We start from the raw sequence: 22,713 nt of genomic DNA, 5'->3' as shown, positions 1-22,713 counted from the left end.
TGCATGTCTTGCACCCCCCTCCCCCTCTCCCAGACGAATATCACAATGCCGCAGCAAAAGTGTTGAGGCATTGCAGAATCGTTGGAGAAGACACAGATGCCGTTGCAATCGACAAGGGTGATCACTTGCCCACTGTGTGTGTCTTCAACTGTCGTGATCTGATTTCATACATTCTCCTTAACACTCTCACGGCCGAACCAGCTATCTCCAATGGAACTTTTTATCTGGGGATCTGAACAGCGGCGCTGGTCTGTCCGCAAAGGTAAAGACCCTGAGTTAAGGGGACGTCGTACTCTTGACAAGGGGGTTAACAAGACCTGCATTGACAGTTGCATAAGCAACCCACCAATAAAATCCACAAAGTCAGACAAATCCACAACTCCATTAAAATTTTGAAAACTTTAAGAAACTCATTGAATCAACGAAGACAAAACAATTATTTTGGTCAGTATTAGTGTGAACAAAAATACATTCAGGGTTACGCAATTTTAGACAAAACATATAGGTGGCGACACTTACGGTCTCTGGTAGTCATGGAAACCACTGTCCTGTAGATCCTTCTCGGGATCGTTACCCATTTTACGTTCGACTTCGTCAACTGGAAAATAATTCGGGTTACATTATGATCTCATTGTAGAAGGATTTCACTCGGATTGGCAATCTATGTCTGAATACAGCATGATGGAGCAGCTCTCCCCGACCCCCGGCCCGATCCAACTACTCTGTCCCTTTTTCTTTTCTCCCCCACCTCATCAAATCTCCCCTCTACCTTCTCCCTCCCCCTACCCATCTATCCCCCTCTACTATGGTACGACACTCCCCTGTTCCTCTTGATAGGTAGAAGGATGATGATGGTGACTGTGACAGCTATCAACCCTCCCTTCCACCCCTTCTCACCTCTCCCTCTTCCCCTTCCACCTTTCCCATCCCCTACCCATCTATCCCCCTCCACTACTTCGTATGACCTTCCCTTGTTCCTTGATACAGCAGAGGCGGAGCAGAAGGACGATAACGGACACCATGACAGCCATCCATCCTCCCTTCTACCCCTTCTCACCTCCCCCTCTTCCCCCTCCACCTTTCCCATCCCCTACCCATCTATCCCCCTGCACTGACTGGGTATGACCTTCCCTTGTTCCTTGATACAGCAGAGGCAGAGCAGAAGGACGATAACGGCCACCATGACAGCCATCCACCCTCCCTTCCACCCCTTCTCACCTCTCCCTCTTCCCCCTCCACGTTTCCCACCCCCTACCCATCTATCCCCCTCCACTACTTCGTATGACCTTCCCTTGTTCCTTGATACAGCAGAGGCGGAGCAGAAGGACGATAACGGACACCATGACAGCCATCCATCCTCCCTTCTACCCCTTCTCACCTCCCCCTCTTCCCCCTCCACCTTTCCCATCCCCTACCCATCTATCCCCCTGCACTGACTGGGTATGACCTTCCCTTGTTCCTTGATACAGCAGAGGCGGAGCAGAAGGACGATAACGGACACCATGACAGCCATCCATCCTCCCTTCCACCCCTTCTCACCTCTACCTCTTCCCCCTCTACCTCTCCCACCCCCTACCCATCTATCCCCCTCTACTATGGTGTGACTCTCCCCTGTTCCTCTTGATAGGTAGAAGGATGATTATGGTGACTGTGAGAGCTATCCACCCTCCCTTCCACCCCTTCTCACCTCTCCCTCTTCCCCCTCCACGTTTCCCACCCCCTACCCATCTATCCCCCTCAACTAACTGCGTATGACCTTCCCTTGTTCCTTGATACAGCAGAGGCGGAGCAGAAGGACGATAACGGACACCATGACAGCCATCCATCCTCCCTTCCACCCCTTCTCACCTCTACCTCTACCCCCTCCACCTTTCCCATCCCCTACCCATCTATCCCCCTCCACTACTGCGTATGACCTTCCCTTGTTCCTTGATACAGCAGAGGCAGAGCAGAAGGACGATAACGGCCACCATGACAGCCATCCACCCTCCCTTCCACCCCTTCTCACCTCTCCCTCTTCCCCCTCCACGTTTCCCACCCCCTACCCATCTATCCCCCTCCACTACTTCGTATGACCTTCCCTTGTTCCTTGATACAGCAGAGGCGGAGCAGAAGGACGATAACGGACACCATGACAGCCATCCATCCTCCCTTCTACCCCTTCTCACCTCCCCCTCTTCCCCCTCCACCTTTCCCATCCCCTACCCATCTATCCCCCTGCACTGACTGGGTATGACCTTCCCTTGTTCCTTGATACAGCAGAGGCGGAGCAGAAGGACGATAACGGACACCATGACAGCCATCCATCCTCCCTTCCACCCCTTCTCACCTCTACCTCTTCCCCCTCTACCTCTCCCACCCCCTACCCATCTATCCCCCTCTACTATGGTGTGACTCTCCCCTGTTCCTCTTGATAGGTAGAAGGATGATTATGGTGACTGTGAGAGCTATCCACCCTCCCTTCCACCCTTTCTCACCTCTCCCTCTTCCCCCTCCACGTTCCACCCCCTACCCATCTATCCCCCTCAACTAACTGCGTATGACCTTCCCTTGTTCCTTGATACAGCAGAGGCGGAGCAGAAGGACGATAACGGACACCATGACAGCCATCCATCCTCCCTTCCACCCCTTCTCACCTCTACCTCTACCCCCTCCACCTTTCCCATCCCCTACCCATCTATCCCCCTCCACTACTGCGTATGACCTTCCCTTGTTCCTTGATACAGCAGAGGCAGAGCAGAAGGACGATAACGGCCACCATGACAGCCATCCACCCTCCCTTCCACCCCTTCTCACCTCTCCCTCTTCCCCCTCCACGTTTCCCACCCCCTACCCATCTATCCCCCTCCACTACTGGGTATGACCTTCCCTTGTTCCTTGATACAGCAGAGGCAGAGCAGAAGGACGATAACGGACACCATGACAGCCATCCATCCTCCCTTCCACCCCTTCTCACCTCTCCCTCTTCCCCCTCCACCTTTCCCACCCCCTACCCATCTATCCCCCTCCACTACTGGGTATGACCTTCCCTTGTTCCTTGATACAGCAGAGGCGGAGCAGAAGGACGATAACGGCCATCATGACAGCCATCCACCCTCCCTTCCACCCCTTCTCACCTCTCCCTCTTCCCCCTCTACCACTCCCACCCCCTACCCATCTATCCCCCTCCACTAACTGGGTATGACCTTCCCTTGTTCCTTGATACAGCAGAGGCGGAGCAGAAGGACGATAACGGCCATCATGACAGCCATCCACCCTCCCTTCCACCCCTTCTCACCTCTCCCTCTTCCCCCTCTACCACTCCCACCCCCTACCCATCTATCCCCCTCCACTAACTGGGTATGACCTTCCCTTGTTCCTTGATACAGCAGAGGCGGAGCAGAAGGACGATTACAGCCATCATGACAGCCATCTACCCTCCCTTCCTCACCTCTCCCTCTTCCCCATCTACCTTCCCCATCCCCTACCCATCTATCCTCCTCTACTAACTGGGCACGACTCTCCTTATACCTCTTGATACACCAGCAGAGGAGAAGTAGGATGATAATGGCCACCACAACATCTACCCACCCTCCCATCTGCCCCTTCCCGACCCTCCTCTACCCCTCTACCCTCCCCTACATTCTCCCTCCCTCTCCTTGTCTATCCCCTCTACTTACCTGGGTACGATTCTCCCCGGTTCCTCTTGATACAGCAGCAGATCAGAATGATGATGATTAAGATCAGAAGGATGACAATGATAATGGCAATCCACCACAAACTGATCGCAGCAGTCGTGACAGGAGCAACGACACCACCTGGTAGGACAAACAAAAACTGTGCGTTAGTTCACTTTCACAAGTATCAACACGTCATGCATTTCCCCTCCTGAAACTAATGACACAACGGCATCGCAAAAAAAATCAAAGCTTGACAGTCACTTGTGGATATCACCACAAAATGTTTGTGATGAGACGTTAATGTCTAAGAAGTTCCACAACTTGCGCTGTATCGCAAAGATGACAACAGTTGGCACTTTGATTGCAAAAGCATGCGACGCAATAGTCAACTTTGATGCTAAATTTGGTGGTTTCAGAGGCCATCCTGGCCGAGAGCTCTACTGGTGTATAGTGATGCAGGCATGTCGTCTGCTACCCACCAACTTGAACTAAGTCGTATAGATGGCGCTGCGGTGGCGGCGAAGACAGAGGTTTTGCCAGATGCACGTGGCTGCACAATACTAGCAAAAAGGCCATGGTATGGAACGGTTCAAACGGCCTGGTAGTCAAGAGGTTAAAAGAATCGATCGACTGCTGTTAATACATGACAAGCTGGTCACCGTGGTGCTCAACTGTAGTAGCATACAAATCTTACCTGCGTCAGCTGTCACATTGCACGCGACCTGAACCATCTGTGCTGGAGCCTGGGTCGTCGCCTGGCACATGTACTCGCCAGTGATGTCACCGACGCGCTCGAATTCACTCGCGATGATCTTTAGAGAGTTGTCTTCTTGGTAGATGAGGACATCGACGATTGGGTTGAGTTTGATACCGTCACGGAACCACGTGATCTTCGGGGGTTTACTGGCGTCACTCTTCGTGACACATTTTAGGACGATCTGGTCGTTCATGCTCTTGATGGTGTAGTCATCAGGGCCGGAGACCATTGCAAGGGGTACTGAAAATGTTTGGAAGGTGATTAAAGAAAGAAGTTAAAACAAATGGCAAATGGGACTGCAAAGGGTACTGAAAAGGTTCGAAAAGCAATTAGAGAATGGTAATTAAAACAAAGGGCAAATGGAAGGGGACAAAGGAGCAGGATAGTTTTCGCCTCACCGTAGCAGAAATAAGGATAGGGGAGGAAGGACCGGGAAAGTTTTGGCATCCTCTTGGCAGAAGTAAGGATAAGGGAGGAAGAAGCGGGCAAGTTTTGGCATCATCTTGGCAGAAGTAAGGATGGGGGAGGAAGGACCGGGGAGGTTTTGGCATCATCTTGGCAGAAGTAAGGATAGGGGAGGAAGGACCTGGAAGGTTTCGGCATCATCTTGGCAGAAGTAAGGATAGGGGATGGCAGGTCGGGAAAGTTTTGGCATCACCTTGATAGCAGAAGTACTTGGTGACAGTTTTGGTAACCTCATTAATCGACTACTTACAGACAACGTTGATATAACCAGATGAAAACCTTGTGCCTATTTCTGTTTTGCCGTCCATGTTTGTTGCTTGGCACGTCACCACCTGGAGATCGGAATGCGAGTTATCGTTTCCTTTCTGGAGGTTACTCATCTTGAATCGGTTGCCGGAGACTGTCCTTCTTGGTTCCGATTTGTCTGAAATAAACAATCAATTTCTCAAATGCTTTCCTTGGGAGTATTTGGATCCACCCACTATAGCACCAATGTATTGTAAAACGCTCTGCGACAAGTCAGAGAATTTCGTCAGAGAATTCCTGGCTTCAGTTCTGAGTTCTGTCCATTCGACATATTTCAAACTTAATGGACGTTTCAGTACCCTGAGCTACTGCTCAGCACCCAAATACTGTACAATTCAAAAGCCACCAAATCCACTTCAGGTCTTTTTGCGCAAATGAAACTTTCCTGCCATGATTCCAAGGTTCTTTGCTTCAAAAGTGACATCTTATTACTGAAAAGTTTCATAGGATTTTGCAAGTTTGTGATGAAACGCGTCGGTATTCAGATACCGGTACCGTCTGCCTCATTTTACCATACAGGTAGTTATCGAAATCATTTTCGAAATAGCCTTCACCAGCTTTTGCATTTGAACGTTTCGAATAACATAACTGTAGTTGACTGACAGATCTGTGCCAACTGACGCTATCTTTTCAAACACCCGACAGCCAAAATGGCAATCATACCTCCATCAGGGACTTCTATGTTGTTGACTCTCCACTTGATTGTGGCATCTGGTTTAGCAACGACATCACAGATGAATTCCACATCGCCACCCTCGGTCACATTCGTGTTCTTCACCATATTGGGTCCTTCCACAAACTTGGGTTTCACTGGAATGAAGAACGAATGTCTTAGGGCATTGTCGTTTCTTTCACCAGTCTTCTCCATTCACTCACGACAGAGATTTGTACTTGACGGCAATTCACTCGTCATGAACTCGATTTCGGGGTGTAAGCTTCCGGTGTCCAGTCACATGTTTTTCTGTAGGACGGGCAACCTCGATATAAATAAGCTTTTTTCACAGGCTTTCAAATTAACTTACTCAGCACTTCCACATCATAGTTCTGCTCAGTGGTGCCCTCACTGTTAGTGCCTTTGCAGGTATAAATGCCATTGTACATGTTGTTATGCTTGACATGTTCCATCAACATTCTCGTGTTGCCGTTCGACTGAACACTCACGGGCAGACCGCCAGCTTTGGACCAAGTAATGGAGGGGGTGGGACTGGAAAAGAGAATGACATCATTAACACAAGGAATGAATGGAACAGACTTTCCTTTTCTTTTCAGTGTGCAGTGATACCTCAAAGTTTTAGTTCCGTGGTTGTGACAGATAGGGGCATAAAGTAAGGGGCTGTAGCAAAATTTAAGTGAACCGCTTTTCCAAGTTTCCCTACTCAAAGTGCTTTGGGATACCACATAATTACACCGGTCTCCACAGAGATCAATCTGGGGTTTTAAAGAGCAGCTACGAAGCGGTCGTGCCACAGGAGAACCAAGAAGCGACTTGGCCGGGAGACCAACCCCGGATCTCTCAATCATGGGGCCGGCACTCCACCACTGGGATATCGCAGTCCCATACTTACTATCCCTTGAAGATACAGTACAAGTTTAGCAGTTCGCCTTCAACGACCTTGACCTTGTTCGTACCCAAATCGGCGTTCGTATAGCTGATCTCCGGTGCCGTCTTGGGTGCATTTGGTCCTGAAAACGATTCAGTGGAAGTGACAGCAAAGCTGGGCAAAGAACTGAGAAAGCTCGTCAAGAAATCACGAAAATGAACAATCGAATATTTTTGTTATGATTATACGTAGAGTGATTGTGATATATTATATACAGTCCAAGTCACAAATGACATCCATCCTGACGCCTAACATACGCAGGAGTTGCACACCGACTTGCGCGTCATTGTCACCAGTGACGTACTTTTCTGTCTATGTTTCATGCGCGACTGACGCGCTGGGTAGTGCAAATGACGCGATTCACAGGATGTCAATTGTGATTCACACTGTACAAAATCTTAAGTTGTTTAAAATTGTAGTCTTTTTGCACAAATTACATCGATACTCGAAAAAAACTCTGATATAGCATCAGGGGGAATTAGATTACTTCACCCCTGATTGGGAAAAACGATTCGATGCATTGTCGCACTGATGTTTTAATCGAAATATTCTTCTTGCAATGTGAACCATATTGTGAACAAAGTTTTGCGGGTGTTTTTATCCGAGAATCGCGAAGAATCTAAATTCGTGGAAATCAAGACAAGTTGCTAAAAGGAAGGGAAAAAAGAAATCTCATATCACTGAGGATAAGTTGTTTGATAGTTGATATTCTACATTATAAAGGTCAACCAAATATTTTGGCGTTAAAAAAGTGCTATGTGACAGTTTATGAACATTTTTTTGTTTCCAATTTCAGGGGATCACGCCTTTCTTTTAAAGAAAATACTGACCTACCAACCAAAAGTGTAAAGGGGAATGCCCTGGTAAAGTGTTCTGAGACCCAGACTGGTCACCATGATGTTGAGAACTCAACACTTCGAAGTTTAGGAGAGGTTACACCCGATTCCACGGAATGAAGGTCAAACGATGTAAACAACATTCTTAATTCATGCCATAACACATAAAACATGGTTTGCCTGTTGTTATTTGCTTTACGCTGAAAAGGCTCCCATACATTTCGTCAATCTAGAAGTAGCCTCTACAGGGCTTTTAGGTTAAACTGAAAAAATGTCCCGAGAGGTTAATTTGATCTAACTAATGGTTGATAGGTCAAGTAGGAGTGGACATGCCAGAGGACGGGAGTTCTAAAGTTCTGCCCTAGAGCAACACAGGCCAAGATTCTGTTGAACTTTGTCTAAGTTAATGCCCATGATGCACAGGATGCTGGTGACGAAAATGTACTTCGTCAGATCAAAGATGGAAATGATGGGACGCAGTTTCTCATCACTGACACAGAGTGGGATTCATAATGCACAGAAAGGCTTAACCAGATGTCTGGAGAGGGGCCATCCAAAATCTTATATTTTGGCAAACGTATGAATTTTATTAGGAAATTTAGCACAAGGCGCAATTTATGATTGGGTTAGGCTCGACGATATCACCAGGCAAGGGAATGAAATTTCAGATCAGCACTCAGGTACCGAAGTGAACAATTAACGCAAAGCGTATGACACGATGCTGCCATGATTTGAATGAAGGCGGCCGACTGTGGATATCTATGACGTTAGAATTTGACGAGGGATGATTTTGAAGACATGCTTGCGAAGTGACAAGCCAAACGTTTCAAATAAACTGATGTGAAACCAGTTCTTGCAGGTTCATTTGGACTTAGCGGAACCTGTACCTGTATGCTTATTGAAATGGGCTGTTTTGAATGCCCCTGGAAAAACTTAAACCTGAAGTGAAACGCTAAACAGATGGGGTGTTTTTAGTGGCCCAAAAAAACCTTAAAGTTTACATCCCATGAATAGCATAGCCATTTAGCACGAATTTTATCGAACAAGCTAAATTAGACCATTAACCAAGATCCCATGTGGCGTCAAACATGCTGTAGTATTTGTTATATATTTCATTTACAGCCCTGGTTACATCCATGTTCCTTTGTCTGTCGCAGGACCGCTTTAATGCCTGTCTGGATTGACGGCAAAAGCCGATGGTCATTCAATTATAACGGTCAGTTTTAACATCTGTAGCGCAAAACGCTGTATCAAAACGAATATTACGTGTTCATGCATGAATGTGTTTGTAGGTGAATGTGCATGTGTTAAATCTGATCACAGCTTGGCGTGTTTATGCGAGTGTCATTCTAAATTTTCTATGGCTTACAAGACAGTGGCCAATAAGCTAAAATTCTAGTGACAAATATATATACGCTTTAACATGAATGCATTTCGTCTCCAAGCGTGAAAAAAATCTTACACATATAGATATTCAAATGAATGAAAAAATGTCTTACTTACAATTGTTGTGAAAACTTTGGGAGAAGTATTTTAGGCAAAAAATACCATTGAAAGAAAAGCTTTTGGGACTTTTGAAATTTTCATTAACTAAACTTTCAAGCTTTCTATATTCAAAGTACAGGTAGAGTGCAAAGGGCACGACACTATAGGGCAACGTATGATGATAGTGCATAGGGGGCGCTACGACAGGTGCTCGAGTTATTGCGCACAGCTAAAACTGCAAAATACATGCACACTATGATAGAAAATACATATGAAGTGCAGAATGAAAAAAATTGTGAGAGGGACACCAAATGGTGAAAAAATTGGAAGAATGCCCAAATCTGCTACTGTTTTGTTAATGTTTCAGCAATAATGGTTCAAAAGACCAGGTCAGCCAAAGAACTAGCCCAAATCATCTCGTAACTGATGTCAATTTCGTTTTTGAACCATCAATATCACTTTTCGAACTTGGTGAAGATATGATTTTAGAGTCATTACCTCCCAGGGACGATGGGGCCACCGGCAACCACATTTCAGATCAAGTTCTGACCCCAGGACCCAAACAATTCAACTCTTACACAGCCTCGGAGCTGTCTTGGATTCATCGTGTCCTGAAGCACATGAGTAATCAATAACCAACAGCACTCCAGCACCAACAAACCACACTTGAAGTCAAGTTGGCAACCTGCTGTTCTTTTTGTAACCAATATTGCCAAAACACAAACCGACTCTGGCCACGTTTTCTGTTCAGCTGACTCAGTGGAGAAGAGCTGAATGAGAATAGATAGAAACAGTTCACACAAGAAAAGTTCAATGTAGTTTTATAGCTCCTAGGTCTCACACAACACTGCACTTGCAACACTGGTCTTGCACGTGAAACACTGGTGTTGCCTTTGGTACTACAACATCCATCTGCCAGTGTTACGCAGCAATATTCCTACTGTAACACTAGAGTTACCCTCCAACATTCGTAGCGCAACACTAGAGTTACCCTCCAATATTCGTACTGCAACACAAGAGTTACCCTGCAACTTTTGTACTGCAACACTAGAGTTACCCTCAAACGTTCGTGGTGCAACACTAGAGTTACCCTCCAATGTTCGTACTGCAACACTAGAGTTACCCTGCAACTTTTGGACTGCATTATTGTACTGCAACACTAGTGTTATCCGGCAACACTTGTACTGCAATGCTAGTATTAACCAGCAACATTTGTATTACAACATTAGTGTTGCAAGCTTTGTACTGCAATGCTAGTGTTACCCTGCAATATTTTTACTACAACACCAGTGTTCTTGCTGCAACACCAGTGCTTACTCTGCCAGATTCATACTACAATACAAGTGTTACCCTGCAACATTTGTACTGCAACACTAGTGCCACATTCAGTCAACACGGCGCTCACACAGACATAGCTTTGTTTGAAAGTCATATAAAACGTATTTCAGGTAGTGAAAATATGTTTAAAAAGCCCCTAAAAAAAGCATTTGGCCACAACCAAATTCGCATTAAAAAAAATTTCCGATACAAAATAAATTAGAAAATTTCATATCCCAATATCATTTGATAAGAAATATGAAATTAACCCTACTGTCCGACACCAAGTTCCATTCCTAGTATATACCACCACCATACCCATAGCAAAATTTGACATTGCCAATTTAAGCCCCATCACCGTATGCAGCTAAACCCCAGCCACCTAAGCTTCAGCAGGCAACTATATCAGGTACTTGGAATGATTTATGAATGGGAGAGATTACCGGATTTCTACTCAGACCCAATCACAACTAAAACCCTATTTACTGCCTCCTTAACACCTGAACAGATCAGGCTCTTTATTGCTTCCTTATCCACAGAATACATCCCTTTTCTTACACCCAAAAATTCACAGGTTCAACAAAACTCAATTTCCCTTTGGTTAAACTAAACCATCATGACTCACATGGTTCGAAACAACCCCCCCCCCCACAGTACAGATCATTCAAATGCGTATAGATTCTCCCACAATTGGTAATCAACTCAACCAAATTCTTTACTGCTTTCATGAAAGGTTGTGAAAACTGCCAGAGGTATTACCTAAAAGCAGGTAGCACACATTGGCAAACATCTGCAACATCAAGTCGCAGAGGTCTATGAAAGCCTATACCAAACAGAAAACGAATGTTTTGATTTGTTTCTTCAGTGGCATTGTGTTCCCCTAGTTCACAAATGCCACAAAAAGATTTTCTATCAAGAAAGGATTTGAAGACCTCTGCTTCACTATCTCGCAGACATATACCTCTGCGTGTTCCAAGCTTTGAGACCGACCAATTTTAATTTTTACAGATTACCAACTGCCACCGGCCTGATTTAAGGAAGGTATGGGAGGCATTCAAATTTATGCACGTTACCATTCCAATCGAATCTTACGATTCTCATTCGAGTGCAGCTGTGGAGAAAATCTGTATCAATATCTTGCTGAAAGTCAACATCATCCATCCCAGTAAAGAAAGAGAAGTCAGTGAGTGGGGGGTGGGCAGAGTTCGCACAAATATCACATCCATATTTTCTTTTTCTGGTTCTTATCTTTTTTTTCCCGGCGGACCACATTATCTGAGAACGTAGGGCCCTTTTGTACAGGCTCAATGACATCAGTTAATCCTTATTTGTCTCTTGGGAGATATTTTCATAAGTTCGACTTTCAAATTTTTTTTCCAAAAAGCTTTCATTCGTGGGAGAAAAATCGAACCTGCGGATTATTTTTTATTTTCCGAGGGTCCAATAGGTTACAGTCGAACACGAGGATGTGACATTTGTAAGAGCCCCGAGGAACATAACGTGTTAGTGGGGACAGTTTCGACCAGATCCACCGCACAATCAACCACACACACTCCAGCATTTGACTCGGATTAAAATATCTGAAAGGTTTCTACACCAAATCATGTGGTAACTTTTCGCCAGCAGCCGAAATCTCCCTCAACAAGCAAGGGCAACCGTAGGCATTGGAACTTCAAAATGAAACCAGTTTGGAATGATCACTAAACCATCAAGCATCCCTTGTTGTTGGCAACCAAAAGCACTTCTCCCAGCATACGCAACAATTCATGCGTTGACATAATTGTTCCATATGGCACCAAAAATCACGAATCAAATGCCAGACCAACTCGTACCACGCACAAGGGTCCTACATAGGATCAGGTCAAGAGACTGCATTCAGACTTTTATTGATGCCCCTTGTCATCATTTCAGGCCAAATCAAATCAGAGTAAACACATTTACCCCAATTTAAGGCTGAACTGTCCCCTATTCAGGTAACCATAGCGACTGAAAGAAGCGTAACTGAAGTGATCTTGTATCAAAGTGTATAGGTGTCATAAAGGTGAAGAGTCCCTTTTCTCCCAAAGGTCCCTTTTACAAAGTCCCAAGCAATCTTCGAGTGTGTAGGTGAGAGTCTGAAAGTTGAACTGTCCCTTATTCCCCAAAGGTCCCGTCTACAAAGTACAAAGCATCTCATATCTCAAGCACTTCAAATGTATAGGATCTCTTGGTGTATGGAGGTAACATCCACATTTTAAACAACAAGCAAATGGTAACAAATTTTACGTTTAAACACCCCCACAGAATCGCAAGCTTTCTCTTTCGATGGAATTTGGTACAACCTCAAAATAACCTACATGTAGATTTGGCAATCAAAGCCAGTTAATACATCAAGTAACCTTTCCGTATACATGGTCTTTCATACAACATACTTCGACCAATTTCATAACCTAATTCATATCTATTAAATTCCATTTAACTCGACCCAATTACCTGAATCCGAACAATCGAGATAAACCATATTTTCCCACCAAATTCTACAACAGTTTTATGACAATTTTATCAAGCATTTTATTGGCTTATCAACAAGAGGGCTCTATTGATAGATTTTCTCAAATAACGTTAGCCCAAAGGGCAATGACGGTTTGCCAGGAACCACATGGCAGTGCTTGGACGTGTGCCACAACATCCCCAAGTGCCTCAAATACTTTCCGGATTTGCTTATCTTCTCGAAATTTACAGAGACAAATGCTTTGGTGCCCTCCCTATTGCCTTTATGCCCTCTCTCAATCTTCGTCAAACTTTTACCATGATACCTTGTCAGTCTCCTCCCCCCCAACTCCTGATTGTGAGAAGGGACCCAAAAGTCTGAATGCAGCCAAGGAAATAGTCAGGTGTCGAAAGTAGGGGATGTAGTCGATCAATTTCCTCATAGGGGGCATGACTTACGTGCTTGAACATTTATCCTTGCTGGCGACCCCACTTTCATGAAATTAAGAGCAGCGTTCCACGAGTGGCACATGTAGTACCACCCTGCCGCACTGTCTTCTGCCACCACGTGAGCAAAAAGCAAGTTCCCTATACAAATTTGAATGCACGGATAGGTATTATAGACATGAGCAACATATGGTACATTACGGGTGATGACGTAAAAGCATGGTACGATACTGAGTCTTATCCCGAGACGCGCAACAAATCCGCAAAATTCTGATTCGACATTTTTACAGAAGAGGGAGTACCTGATAGAACACGACATCCCGACACTGCCATTCAGAATATTTTGCCCAATCGGGCTTCACATTCCGATTTTGTGGTCCTTAACTTGAGATTTCAAAATTCGTAGTCAGAATCATATTTCACTTGCAGATGTGTTGACACATCTGTGGGATAAGACATATGGCTGTGAGAACCAAAGCAAAGCTAAAAAGCAAGGCGACATGCTTTAAGCTGCAGTTGCATCAAGAAATAGGGGGAGCCACCATCACTGTCAAGTGAAGCAGACGATCGAGTTTGAAATTCAGACTTTGTTTTTGAACTGTTGTTTTTCAATGTATTGTTCTTGGGTTCCATAGTGTGCTCTGAAAACGAGTGAGTTTCGTCATTGCGATTTGCAACAATAATCGATAAAAAAGATCGCTTGTCTGCATGTAAAACAGATGTTAGAAAGGTCTGAGATTGATTGCAGGTTATAGCGATCTCAAATTCTTGTCAGCAGTACTTTCGATGACCCCGGCAAATGAGTTTTTGTCTTCATGATCGTAGGTTGCTGCCGAAAAAAGTGCACGATTGCGGAGCGCTTCAAAGACAAGTGGTAGAATCAATGATAATGCTGCCACTAGGGGAGCTACAGTGCATCCTTGTGCGCGTGCATCCCAGAAATCTATAAAAAAACAAACGGCTCAAGTTCGAAATTTTCAATTAAATTTCCAAACACATGACCAATCTCACCATTTTTCATCTTCTTCAACTCGATCAATGCTGACAGCGCCCCCTATCATAAAGCAAACAAAGCGACCAAGCACTACTTTCACAAAACCTATAGCTTCGTCGACATCCATTACTCACTTGGCTGAACGTTTATTTTGTTCGGGCTACCCAACTTTTTATAATTCAAGTTGCTGTTCCACGCCTCGCATAAGTAGAACCACCCATCCTGATGGTCGGTTTCAGTGACGTATGCGAACTTTAGATTACCTAACGAAACCGTTTCAAGAAAACAATTAAGACAGGTACAAACATAGATAGAGTGTGCTCAGGGAACCAACCCTTGTGGTAAAGTGACTGAATCGTAGCCCCCCCAAATGATAATTTTTGAAATGTTCAAACATGTACAGATGGGGGCTTAGAAAGCCACCCTGTCTAACCCCATATCAAAATTACTTAACTCTATAGCCCTTAGAAATGTGCCTACCAAAAGGGGCAGATATGGGTAAAGGGCTTCATCCAGACATTTCCAAATGTTGATGACTATTCTAGATTTATTCTTTAAAGTTGTGGGAACCCTGTCTATCGGGGGTCAGAAATTGGCACAGAGAGTAACCCACGTATAAAACGACCGTCAAGGATCAAAGTAGGGGCAGACTAGGGCTCAGAAAGTCACCCTGTGGGACACCAAAATGACCAAAGTGTTGCCAACTTCAATCTGAATTCAGTGGCGTGGCTCGGTTGTATCCCAGTGACAGTTGCAACAGTGAAGCTTCCAATAAGCAAATTTATCAAATTGTTTGTGTAATAAATATTTTTAACTTCAACATGTTTAACAAGAGAGGCACAATTTGTGATTCGACATTGACTTTATTTCATTTGGGTTAGCCAAGACAAAAAATATTCACTCTGACTCTGTCGACAGAGTTAGATTTTTGGATTATAGCGGTATTTCATCATTTAGCAATAACTTTGATACCAAAGTAGATCCTCTCTTTTACGACAACCTTGGGACTGACAAACGCTGTCCTTGATAGGGAGGTGTCTTTACTGCATAGGTCACAACGAACAGAGGTGTACACTATTAAAGGGACGTTCCTCTGCTATTGCTGTGGCTTCCATCTCATCCAAGTTTCATACAGCAATTGAAAACTACATAAAGAAGGCAACAAACTGAACAAGAACATTTTGAAACGGAAACGAAATTAAACCAGAAAATCTCGAAACAAACTTCAAAACTAACTGGAAAAAGAAATCACGATTATAGATATGTACAATATTGTAATTGGGTCAAATCAAGGGGATTGGGGGAAGTTTCTTTAAATTGGTGTTTCAGTTCCGACAAACATGTTGATATCAAGGCTCACCCTCAGAAAAGGCAATAAAGGCAATGCCGATTGGGTAAGGCTCAAGGCTCACCCTCAGAAAAGGCAATAAAGGCAATACCATATAGTTGCCATCCAATATTTCAAGACAGGACGGAATTACCAAGTACGACATGCACAGTGTTTCGAAAAGAACTGTCACCAAAACATATTTTGCTGCAATGTTTTGTAGCTATGCTAGACTGGACAAACATGCAGGAAAAAAATTGAAAATAGGTTTTCTGGCCTAAAAGTCTGTTGGCACAGTTGTTGCTTAGACAGTTGTCATGCTGTATTATGATACATTTTACAGGAGGGGGGGTTAAATTGAAGGAACAGCCAAGATATGAAAGTAACAGAGAAGTCGTCAAGAAGGTGACAGGTTTAAGATTCAACAGCGTGTAGACCTTAGTGACGATTTTTGTTCCGTTTTTATGTTTAAAGCAATTTTTAGATAAAATCTGGTAATAAAGGACAGTTTGAATCAAGAAGGAAAGAGAAAATGAGTGAATGAGAAACAGGGTTTCAAATAGAAAGCTTGGACAACTTCTTTGGTCTAGTAGTAGTTTAAGTATCATTATTTTAAAGTATTTATTTTGGAACAATTTCAAAGTTATGCCACATGTTTTTCCAAACAACCATGTTTCCAAATTGGTTGCGCCAGTTCACACATTTTCGACGGCACATACAAAAATTATCGGCATGCTTAATACTAGACTACTGCACTCACTATGCCATCTGGTGGCAAAATCATGAAACGATTAGCGAGCACACTCGTCGCAGCCACGCGAATTCTCGCCGATAGCCAGGAGAATTATGGGAAGCTCTGTATCATGCAGGCTAAAATGTACGAAAACCTTTGAGAGAAATTTTTTTCAGCTCGAATTTTCATTTCGAACACAAAATAGGTATCGTTATTCATTTGCAAAAGGTTTTTACATGAAATAAAGATAAATTTGACTATGTACATCAAAAGACAATTATTGATTTGTTAGTAAGGGAATGGCCAATTTGAAACTTTAAGAAGCTGACGTAAATTGCTGTTTAATTCAGTTAGTTATTATCATAGTGTAGGATAAGGGTACCAAATGGCTTGGCAGTGACGTCGATAGGACAGTCGTTTTGGACGTCAATCCACACCCTTACCCCTGATAACGTCACTAGGAGTGTGGATGATGTCACGGCAGACGTCACCACACGATGACAAAGTGTCGCACATTGATCTATGACACAAATTTGACATCCAAAACAGCATTTATGTTACAACATCATCTGCGAGGCCTCTTCAGAAGGTATGACTAAGTATCGTAACGTAATTTCTCTAACATTTAAGTTACAGTTTAATCCAGAAAGCGTTTGAGAAGTGCAGCCAACAATGGTGCCAAATCATCGAATTCAGCATAGCCGAAATTTTAGATCTAATTGAGTTCTACTCGTAAAGAAAACAAGAAAAGAGATTTTCCAAAAAAACGTTTTACATCTAACGACAGATTTTCCAACAAGTACTAAAATCATGATACTATCAGGTATGAACTTAAATTTTGACGTGAAAAGGACGCCTAATATCAATTTTCTGGCGAAAGTGGTTCTTTTTTAGAGGTGAGACAGAGACAGACTGGAGAGAGTGAAAATATAATGGTTTTATTCTGAGAAGTTTGTCGACCAACCATCATTAAAAGCGGAAGGGGTTAAGGAAAGGTTCCTGAAACTAATGCTAGATAAGGTACGAAATTGATGCATTCAAATTAATCCCGAGACTGCTAAGCCAGTCAGTTTTATACGATTACACCCCCCCCCTTACCCCCAGTTATCAGGCATTCAAATTCAAGTTCAATTTTTAATTTTTTTAACAAATGGAGCAGGCTGGATCAATGTACATGTTCCTCAGGCCTGCTGAAGCCCAACACATGAAAATTTCACCAATCTTCTGAAAATGCCCTCAATTTATCACTTTTCAGATGAGGGCCACTCGGGGTGGAGCGGCCAAAATTTGCCACGTTATGGGGTCAGGCTCTGTTGATTGTGATGTCGTGGCCGTCATGATGTCGCAAACAACACAGGCTGCCCTATAAGTCAGCCATTTTCTTGCCCCACAACAGAGCTCCACCACTTAAGAGACGCTGATCAGAAAAGAGGCGAATTCCCCCACAAGTGTTAACGACTCACCGTCTTTATCGACAGAAACACGCGAATCAAGATTGACCCGTTTCTGCTGCGGATTAGTTGGCTCTAACGTGTCCTGTGTGACCCAGGTCCAGACCGGATCTGGCACGCTGAAAACCATGCCTGCCGCGGTACGGCAGGGTAGAGTCAGGGCGGCACCCTCGACAACTGTCATCGGCGTCACATCTTGGATTTCTTGGAAATTTCCCAGGACTGAAAAAGACGCAAAGCGCACAATTTAAAAACTTCTCAGGACTGATCATTTTCAAATCACCAATTTTCAATCAGAGAGTAACTCATCAACATACTTACCATTTATAAACTCAACCAATACAGTAGAGCCTCTCTATCAAGGATACCCTTGGCTCTGACAAATGGTGTCCTTAATAGAGAGGGGTCCTGATTACAGAGGTGACATTGAATAGAAATGACCAATACCATCTAAGGGAGGCTCCATAATGCCTCCAGTTCTGTATCAATTCCCACAACCAGTAACACAAAGTAAGTAATATGAATAATAAGCACTCCAAAAACTTACATGCATATTTCAGATAAACATAATTGGACGCAACTGTTCCATAGCCACTGCTTGCCTTGCACTGGTATTTGCCAACCTGTTTGCGTCCGAAACCATCGAACACTAGGACACCATTCTCGTTCCTATCGGCGAGCAATGTTCCATCCAATTTTATCCACTCCACACTGAAAATAGAGGGCGTTCCAGAATAAAACATATTAAGCAGTGAATCATTTCAGAAAGGCGTACATGTAGTGGCAGCGAGATAAAATTTGACAGGGGAGGAGCACTTGTTTGACATTCGTATCTAAGTACAGTAGAACCTCTCTATTAAGGACACCCTCGGGACCGACGTGTGCTGTCCTTAATAGAGAGGTGTCCTGTTTAGAGAGGTAAAATTTAATGGAAACAACTAATTTGGGACCAAAACTAGTGTCCTTAATAGAGAGGCTGTCCTTTATAGAGAGGGTGTCCTTAATAGAGAGGTTGTCCTTTATAGAGAGGTTGTCCTTGATAGAGAGGCTGTCCTTTATAGAGGTGTCCGCTAAGGGAGGTTTCACTGTACATACTTTCGTCTAGGCATGCCTGTACAGACACATTTCAACGAAAACTCACTATATCCTCTAATGATCACAAAATCTGGTTCAGTCACAGTTGCGTATTGCGGAATGACATGCAAGAGGAGGAGCATGAATATGATCTTGAAGACACTTACCGTGGACTCGGCACACCCGTGCCGACACATTTCAATGAAAATGTGGTATCTCCCTTAATGATGACCTCTGGTTCGTTCATCACTATATGAGGAGGCAGCAACACTGAAATAACAAGCCAAACGGAAGCGATGAATTTCTGAAATCTTTTGTGTGATCCTAAACCAAAGACGTTGAAAGGTTTCTAAACGTAAACCTAGAAAAAAATTGGTGAAATAACAAGACGAATCAAAGTTTACACAACAAGGGAAAAAAATTATCAATGGAGAAGCTATTTTTGTTTCCAAAAAGGGTTTACTTTTTTGCCTAAAAAAACCGCGTAAAAATATGGTTTACGGTCACTTTAAGTTGTGGCAGCTTTTAAATTTCTACTCCTGCATTGTTAGGGAAATTGCACTTGCCGCAAAACTTCTTGCGTGGACACCAAATTTTAGAAGGGAAAGTTGTAATGAAAGAACTTGCATCTGAGGCAAAGTTTCATAATGTCCAATTTCGTTGGAAAATGCTAGAAAATATTTTGAAAACAAAAACTCAAATAAACTAAACTAAAGTTACCAAATATATATTCAATGAATCTACCCAAACCACCTGTGCGAAGTTAAAAATCAAAGTATTTGGTTTAATCTAAAAGGAATATATGAATTTCATATGTAAATTTGAAGGAGATGATGGGCGGGGATATTTCTATTTCTTCTTGTAACGCATTTGCAGGTTTTTAAAAACTCTTTATCAAAGGAAAAGAAAGAGGAAGGAAGATTTATCTTGAGAGTTCACCGAAACTGATAACGGGAAGACCGATCTTGTGGTCTTATAAGAAGTGATCCCGGAAGCTTGTCGTTCCGTTACATGACTAGGGCGAATGAGGTCGTCGGATAATTATGAAATATTTTCATCCTGAATTCTGCAATTAAATTCCATTTCTAACACAGTAAAAACACAGGAACAGATACTGTCAATTTTAATTTCAATATATTTTTTAACTTTAACTTCTAGTAATTCCATTCTTAACAGAACTGGTCGACTTTAAAAAAAAAATCTACCACTTTGAAAATAAACCGGGACAGACAAAACGACGCAAACTCCATTTCAGGAGTGTTTTTTCTGAGACAATTGACAGGACAGGTTCCCCATTTTGTGTCACTCAGACTGGGGTTGTGACGACACGAAAATGAACTCCCCATAGTTACCTTAATAACAGGGAGCAAAAATGTACAAAATCTATTTACTAATCTAAGGATAGACATTCAGCCCTTGAAATTCACTCAGATTCGGGTGCTACAACACTACTTTATACCAATTTGTAAAGTTTCTCATCACCTGACAAAAATGGAGGTGATCCACCGGCTTTCCAGAGACATTCTTGTAGCGCGTTGCTCCTGCAACCTTCCCCCAAAACATCTACACTCCCCATAGAAAAGGTAACTGGGATCCCGCTGGGAATCCCAGCAGGACATGACTGGGATCCCAGTCTTGTCCCGATGGGAATTATGGTCGGGACTTTGCTGGGATATGACCCGGGACCCCAAGTGGGATACCACTGATGAACCGGCTTTGCAGGTGGGATCCCACTGATATCCAGTTGGGATCCATGGTCAGGATTTCTTGGGATCCCGGTGGGATATTAACCGGGATCCCAATGATATCCCAGTGGGAACTATGGTCGGGATTTTGATGGGCTATGACAGGATCCCAAGTGGGAGCTGGTGGGTCCCATGAAGTCCTTCATTCCCGACATGTTCCCACACGCATACCAGAATGTGTCAAGAGCCGCTGATGGATCACCAATACTCTGCACGACATGCAGTCCAAATCACAAATAACAAACCTTAAATCGCGTCATTGGTGCGTCAGTGACACGCTAGCAAGCGCGTAGGTAGAGCGTCATATACGCTTATTAAAACAACTGTTTTAATTTTAGTTAATAAAAGATCAAACATGCTACTAAGAAAATCTTTTAAATGTTAGGAAAAGAAGTTTAATTTTCAATTTTACTAGTTTAAGCCTGATTTAGCTTTGATTTTAGTTCAGCCATTTTCGGTTCAGAGAGTAAAAGGTCAACATCTTTATTAAGCCTGGATTCGAATTGATGACAGTGACCTTGACCTTGGTCGTGACCATGACCTCAGTCAATAACTTATGTCCTTGACCCCTGTCAATTAATAATGACCTTGAAATTTCAGCAAGATAAAACAAAGATTGATAGTCCCCTGTTATCCGTGCAATACAACATATAATGTGCTCTGAAGTTATTTTTCAGGAGAACCGCATTCAACCAGACGTGACACAAGAGCATGACCTTGAACAGTGGGGTCAAAGGCAACACAATACAACCTTGACCCCATCCAACCGTGCACTCCAGGTTTAAGGTCACAAAATATGACCTTCACCTTGGTCATGATGAAGAACATAAACGTTGGAATATTATAATTATAATATTATGTCAAAAAAAATTTGTGAAGACATAAAAACTAACATGTGCATCATTTATGCAAAATGATATGAAAATTCATGTTATGTTAAATGCAGTCTGTTTAATGCATCTTCATTTAGAGTTGAGCCAACATCCAGGAAGAAATTCGACTCCAATCTTAAAATTTGTCATAATTTCTCTCACGAATACAAATTTTGAAACGGGTTGGCTCAAATCCAGGAGAACAAAGGTCAAGAAAGTTCCTTCCCGAGAAAGAAAATGTAGCATTCAAGATCATTATCATCAACTCCTCTACATTGAGAATGAGACTGATTTTTGTTCGGGGAGGGGAGGGAGGGGGGCCACAGCAGTTAAAGTAATCTAAGGGACTTTACTGCCAAAAGGTGGCAGTATAGTTAATGGTCCAACGCAATACAGAACCTTTCGAGGATGAAATTGACATGGGATTTGAAATCCCCTTTTGCGTTTTGGTCTTCATGGGTGGATCGGACGGGGAGGGATGAATCTTTTGAAAGCTACACTCTCCTCTCATTCGCAACTTTCTTGGGTGACATGTTGATGGGACGGTACACGGCAAGCAACTTACCAGAATCAAAGAATAGCAGCAAATCCTCAAATTTCCCGCCTTTTTCTTTGATTCTGACACTGTAAACACCAAAATTTTACGGCGGTCTTATTTTCGTGGATTTGAGAAGAAATAATCTTTGAAGGAGGAGATATTTTTCATATGAAAAATCGATCGAAATTTGAAAAAAATGCAAACATTTTTTTTAAAGTTATAATTTTTTTTCAGCAAATCGCAAAAATGGAAAACAGCGCCAAATTTTGCCAGTTATACAGTAACATGTCAGTAACACAAAACTCTACGAATAAACAGGAAAACATAAATCGATAACGAAATTGCGTTTTTTACAAACTTACCAGCACTGACGCCGCCTATAGGAAAAACATTCAAACGGATGATAGGTTAAGCAGAGGCAACTACGGGGTCGCAAGACAACCACATGAACAGCAAGAAAAAACGATAGACAAATTGCCGAAAAAAACTGCAAAGTGGTTGTTGATGAATTTGTGGCAGTCATATAGTCGATAATTTCACGCTGCGTGAATTGTTTGAAGCTTGGTCACCTTTAGGCTCAAAGTCGACCAAAACATTTTCATTTCCTCGATCCCCATGAATTTCTATAATATAGTCA

The 22,713-nt window shown here is 43.2% G+C and overlaps 1 protein-coding gene across 17 annotated transcripts in view; it reads right to left on the bottom strand.

Annotated features, from left to right (window-relative positions):
- The window catches only part of LOC135502762 (neuroglian-like), a 75,607-nt gene that overhangs the window by 20,821 nt on the left and 32,073 nt on the right, over positions 1-22,713 (bottom strand). For 16 of the 17 annotated variants that reach the window (XR_010449831.1, XR_010449832.1, XM_064795834.1 and 13 more), the window contains 11 exons: positions 19,089-19,191; positions 18,395-18,558; positions 17,860-18,069; positions 14,471-14,599; positions 6,753-6,870; positions 6,210-6,391; positions 5,851-5,997; positions 5,132-5,305; positions 4,354-4,656; positions 3,660-3,797; positions 520-598 (listed from right to left, as the gene is read on the bottom strand). Coding sequence is in view for 15 of the 17 variants with exons in the window: in XM_064795834.1 (XP_064651904.1) it covers positions 520-598; positions 3,660-3,797; positions 4,354-4,656; positions 5,132-5,305; positions 5,851-5,997; positions 6,210-6,391; positions 6,753-6,870; positions 14,471-14,599; positions 17,860-18,069; positions 18,395-18,558; positions 19,089-19,191 (1,747 nt within the window). In the remaining 2 variants the exon portion in view is untranslated. Of the gene's footprint in view, positions 1-519; positions 599-3,659; positions 3,798-4,353; positions 4,657-5,131; positions 5,306-5,850; positions 5,998-6,209; positions 6,392-6,752; positions 6,871-14,470; positions 14,600-17,859; positions 18,070-18,394; positions 18,559-19,088; positions 19,192-22,438; positions 22,454-22,713 lie in introns of all 17 variants that reach the window. The other variant, XM_064795838.1, reaches the window with a different exon arrangement.

Source organism: Lineus longissimus, chromosome 19 (genome assembly GCF_910592395.1).
Source record: "Lineus longissimus chromosome 19, tnLinLong1.2, whole genome shotgun sequence".
Lineage (NCBI taxonomy): Eukaryota > Metazoa > Nemertea > Pilidiophora > Heteronemertea > Lineidae > Lineus > Lineus longissimus.
The sequence above is the reverse complement of the archived record's forward strand: the minus strand, read 5'-3'. Positions and strand labels throughout refer to the sequence as shown.